The 4,900-nt window shown below is 34.3% G+C and overlaps 1 protein-coding gene across 1 annotated transcript; it reads left to right on the top strand.

The window, feature by feature from the left end:
• The first annotated feature begins 441 nt into the window (after positions 1 to 441).
• On the top strand, positions 442 to 4,604 carry LOC122291012 (DNA replication complex GINS protein PSF2). The gene is made up of 8 exons (XM_043098666.1): positions 442 to 695; positions 770 to 844; positions 943 to 1,057; positions 2,157 to 2,256; positions 2,339 to 2,369; positions 2,449 to 2,541; positions 3,687 to 3,839; positions 4,234 to 4,604. The coding sequence occupies exons 1-8, from the start codon at positions 648 to 650 to the stop codon at positions 4,249 to 4,251; spliced, it is 633 nt and encodes a 210-aa protein (XP_042954600.1). The 5' UTR covers positions 442 to 647; the 3' UTR covers positions 4,252 to 4,604.
• Positions 4,605 to 4,900: the final 296 nt, after the last annotated feature.

The following is a 4,900-nucleotide window of genomic DNA, read 5'->3' as shown; positions in this document are numbered from 1 at the left end:
AAGATAGTCATAGGCTTATTACCTTCACTCTTTTTATATATTTTTATTTAATAGTTAAAACAAAATTATTGATAAAGTTGTATATATATTTTTATTTTTTGTTAATAATTAAGAATGTTAAAAAAATAAAAATTTTAAATAAATTATAAAATAATAAAAAAGTAGTAAGAGAATAGTAAGCTAAGAATAATGATTTTATTTCTTGTTTCCATTGTAGGTAAAAGATTAAAAAATAAATCTACTATACTGTCTTAAGTGTATCGTTTCAAATAACCGTCATTTAAATTAATTTTTTAAAATTTTTTTATTTAATAATTAAGAAAATAATTTTCAATATATTGATATATTTTTAAAAAAAATATTTTTATATTAAAAATAGAAAAAAAAAATCACATTTGGGCAGCCTAGCACTGCTCAAGAATAAAAGGGAATTTTTGAACTTTCCCTCCTTATTCTAGAAAAGGTAACGACTTCTCGATCCAAATTTCAGTCACAATTTCAGGACGCAGTATCATATCCATCTCCGCTTAGTTTTCACTAGTCTCTCTTTACTCTTTTGCCCCCACCTCAATCATCCTCCAATTCATCGTCATTCCAGATTCGGACCCTGTATAGCATAAACCCTAGATCCACTTACAAGTACAGATATGGCTGGCCAATCTGACCCTCACCAATCACTCTTCTCTGCCGAAGAGGTCGGTGTTTAGACGCTTGCGTGTGTCGATCCTTTTATTTTATTTTGGTTCTGATTCAAAACTTTTGTGCGCAGGTCGAGTTCATTGCGGAGGACGAGATGGTTGAAATCATCCCCAATCTCAGAATGGATGCACTCAATTTCATCTGTGTATTTACCGTTCCTCCATTAACTTCATCTTCATCTCTCTCCCCCAGTTGAATATATTATCTGTTAATGTGGTTGAGCTGTTTTTGATACAATGACAGGGGGATTTTGGTCCATTTTTCCCACAAATAGCTACTCAGGTGCCGCTGTGGTTAGCGGTGGCTTTGAAGAAGAGAGGGAAGTGCACTATTCGACCTCCACAGTGGATGTCAGTTGGTAAGCATTTCCCAGCCCCAATTTGCTTGTTCAAACACAGATATAGACAAACAAGCGGTAATATGAAAGGGGAAGATCCCAAAGTAATTCTCGTACACAAGCATTTCCCAAAGTAATTCTCGTACACGTTCGTTTGGAATCTCAAAGTTATAGATCCCAAATAAAAACAAAATCTACAGTCCACATGGATGTTAGCCTAATCCTTTAAAATCAACACAAGATTGAATATCATCGTGCATCTCCTGCCAGATGATATTGAAGCTGGCAGATAAGTACTTGCAGGGTTCTAACTCTTGCTGAAAATCAAGGATTGTATGGTTCTGGTTTTATATATAGCCTAGTCCGTTAGGCGTTTATGCGATTATTGGTCATGGAAGAACATATCAAAAGCAAGATATATTATCTTTTGGGAACTCTAGTGGTTGCCAGGGAGATCTATAGTATACTTCCTATCAACTTAGTAAACCATCCAGGGAGAAGTGGCTGTATGAATATTTGCTGGCCCTCTCAGCAATGAAAAAATATTTGTAGGAACATTCCACCATGCAAATGTGGTTATCTGCAATACAAATAGAAAATCAATGGTGCAGTTTCAATAAGACATGTTTTGTCATTCCATTCCAAGTCAAGAATCCTGGTTCAGTTTTGTCAATTTGACATTTTTGTTTTTATCCAGGTTTGTCAGTTTGATAATGTTTCAAATTGTGGGCTGTCAAGGTTTAAACTTAGTTAACCATACTTTTTAATAGCATGGCATTGGTTTCTTTTACTTTTGGAGTATAATTCTAGCATCACCTGTTATGCTAATGTTTGTATAGGTTCAACTGCTCTAGGTTTCTATGGTAGCTTTCTTCAAATTAGCTGTTAGCACTACAGTTCCTGCAAAGGTGCCAATTAGATATACCGGCTGTTCATCCTTTTTTTTCTTGGAACTCTGTTTCAATTAGTTGAATGTCACATACCTTTAAGTCCTAGAGTATGGCTGTTATTCATGCTGTTTAGTTTGTATCTCTCTGAAACTGATAGGTTTTATATTTTTGCAACACTCAAGTAAAATTCAGAAATGGGTTCTTATCATTTCATGCTTTGTGAAAACTAGAAAAGTTGACACAGGTTTTGGAAGCTGAGCGAGATTCTCAACGAATGTTTGAGCAATTACCATTTCATTACATAGAAATCTCCAGACTTCTTTTTGACCAGTATGTATTGAAATGTTTTTTACCTTCCTCTATCTTTATCACTTAACGATACTGATGTCAAACATAAATTTGTGGATGACAGTGCGCGTGATGACATCCCTGATGTATACATGGTGAGTTTATGATTCTCTAATCTTGCCTAGATGTGCATTTAATCTTTTGTATAGACTTTGATATAGATCTTTTATGCAGGTGAGGTCTCTTATTGAGGACATCAGAGATGTAAGGTTTCATAAGGTCGAGACTAATTTAGAGACACTTACTGAGCGTGCATTTGCTTTGAAGGTATACATTTTATGCCCCTTTGTGAATCTACTGATGCTGCATACTATTAATTGTATTTAGTGGAATCTAGTTTAAGGGCTTATTTGGATAATGAGATGAGATGAGAAATTCTCAAGATTTCTCATCATTTCCTTCCCAAATACAAAACGTTTTTCAATTTCAAATATTCAACTTTTTCATCTAATGATGACCTAATCATTACAAATTTCAAAACAAAACACAAAAATAATGCAACTTTTTCAACCTTCAAAATAAAAATTATATTAAAAAATTATATTCAAACAACTTTTAAACTTTATAGTATTTTTATTCAACCTTTTTTGTCATTTCCCAAAATCCAATAAAACATTTTAACTCAAAAATCAGTTTTGAATTCTGAGATATTCCAAGTGTCCAAACGAGTCCTATGTTGGAGAGGGTAGAATTCGTTGTTAAAGTTGGAAGGAAAAGCAGTGCAAGTGTGAAATTGTCCTCTTACTTTCTTTGCATTGATAGCCTCTTAAGTTGTTAAACAATTCATAGTGATGATTTCAACCATCTAACAATTGACTCAGTCTAGCTGTTTTGTATGTGCAATGAAGTGCATGCAAGATTGAACCATACAGTGAGATTTCTATGATTTTGCATTGTCAAACTGAAAGAATGGGGAGTGATAAGGAGCATAAATTCACCATTTGACAATTAGGATTAACTTGATCTCACGCTAACCTTCTCAATAGATAACTGGACGTGAAGTCCACTTTTCCAACTTAAACCATGTGGTTGATTGCATGTATGCCTCATAAACTAATGTAAGCAATAAATCCAAACCTAAGAATCTTGGTGAAGGAGCCCTCTGTTTCTATAACGACGGCAAAACAAAACAAATGCCTAAGTTATGCTACTACCTGAAAGAGACTTCATGAAAATGTCTGTATAATGGTTATTCTCTCTCGTTTTTCTATAACTTGTAGCATGGAGTGCAATATTGTTTTTGTTTTCTTACAAGTAATTTGATTCACTGTTTAAGCATTTTATATGTGAATGTGCCTTACTGTGTATTGGGAGAGAGAATGGGGAGCTAGAGGGATGATAATATATCTCTAATGGCCATAGTTTTTCTGCTCTGATTTTTGTTCTCCTAATCTTTTTTACCTGAATTGCAGATAAACAATCTATCTGCAATGGAAGTGAATATAGTTCGCCCATTTGTCGGGAGAGCCCTACAGGCATTTTATAAGCACGATAGTCTGGAGCTGATACCAGATCAAGAGAGAGTGTCTGATAGACGGCCACAAGTAGCTAATAACGCAACAAGAGTATGTTCTTGTTTAACTTGCCTTTTACCATTTTATTTATTTTATTTTATTATTTATAAGGATAATAGAAGGTTTTCCACAAAGTTCATTGTCTTTGATTACTTCTCGGTTAATGTAATCAAAGCATGTCTGAAGGTGACAAAGTGGTTTGTTAGCCTATTACAAAATATAAAAATTTTATGTGCAGTCACTTTTACGTATTTCTTGTGCACTTTACTATTGTGATTGGTTGCTTTAAATTTTTTTTTAATATAAAATAACTGTTTTTGCCAATTACATCAATTGAGTGCACAAGGAGTATGCAAAAGTGACTATATGTAATAAAACTCTACAAAATATATTATTTTCAACGGATGACAGAGTTCGTTGTCTAATTAGTCCTCTTGTTTTCCAGCGGCATCTGCGGCGATAATATCATCTTGTCTATGACTTTTTATCCTGATCAGAAAAAGTACTTTCTGCTTACTAGTTTGGAGGTATACCTTTCCTCTTTAGATTAGCTTTCTGACGTAATCTGACTGATTCTCTCTTTGTTATAGTGAAATAACATCCTTTGAGTTCAACTAAAACGCTTCACGCTATTGATTAGTTTTATTTCTTAGTTAGCTACAAAAATTTTGATACATCTTGTCGTGGTTGTGCTATTTAGCACTTTTCAACATATGAGGACTTTTATGTTTAGGGGCGATGAACAGACTGATATACTTAAAAAAGTGAATGCATATGTGGGAAGTAATCTCCGCATTAGTGTTCCACTTTGCCAAACCACCTATGCCTTATCATATGGTTGAGGACTCTAGAAGGTAAAGTCAGCGTGTGGTTGAGGTAGCAACAAGACTTGATTGTTGTGAATTTTGGGATATGGCTTTAGATAGAAGTGTTCAACCCGAATTAGTTGGATTGCAGTGATCTGTTGACTGTTCTGCGCTGTTCAGTACTATATCGTTTGCAAGCTACATGTCTATTGCTCGATACCTGGGTGGTGGGTTTGCACTGCAATCTAGATCTTTCACACTATTCTGGAGAAGATAAATGCCGTCGAATCTAATTATGGTTGTCTT

Source organism: Carya illinoinensis, chromosome 1 (assembly GCF_018687715.1).
Source record: "Carya illinoinensis cultivar Pawnee chromosome 1, C.illinoinensisPawnee_v1, whole genome shotgun sequence".
Taxonomy (NCBI): domain Eukaryota; kingdom Viridiplantae; phylum Streptophyta; class Magnoliopsida; order Fagales; family Juglandaceae; genus Carya; species Carya illinoinensis.
The sequence above is the reverse complement of the archived record's forward strand: the minus strand, read 5'-3'. Positions and strand labels throughout refer to the sequence as shown.

Bases quoted from the DNA above. Each gene is read 5' to 3' on its own strand.
- LOC122291012 (XM_043098666.1), top strand. From the start codon at position 648: ATGGCTGGCCAATCTGACCCTCACCAATCACTCTTCTCTGCCGAAGAG. The intron at 696-769 runs GTCGGTGTTTAG...TTTTGTGCGCAG, and splicing joins CACTCTTCTCTGCCGAAGAG to GTCGAGTTCATTGCGGAGGA. The intron at 1,058-2,156 runs GTAAGCATTTCC...TGTGAAAACTAG, and splicing joins TCCACAGTGGATGTCAGTTG to AAAAGTTGACACAGGTTTTG.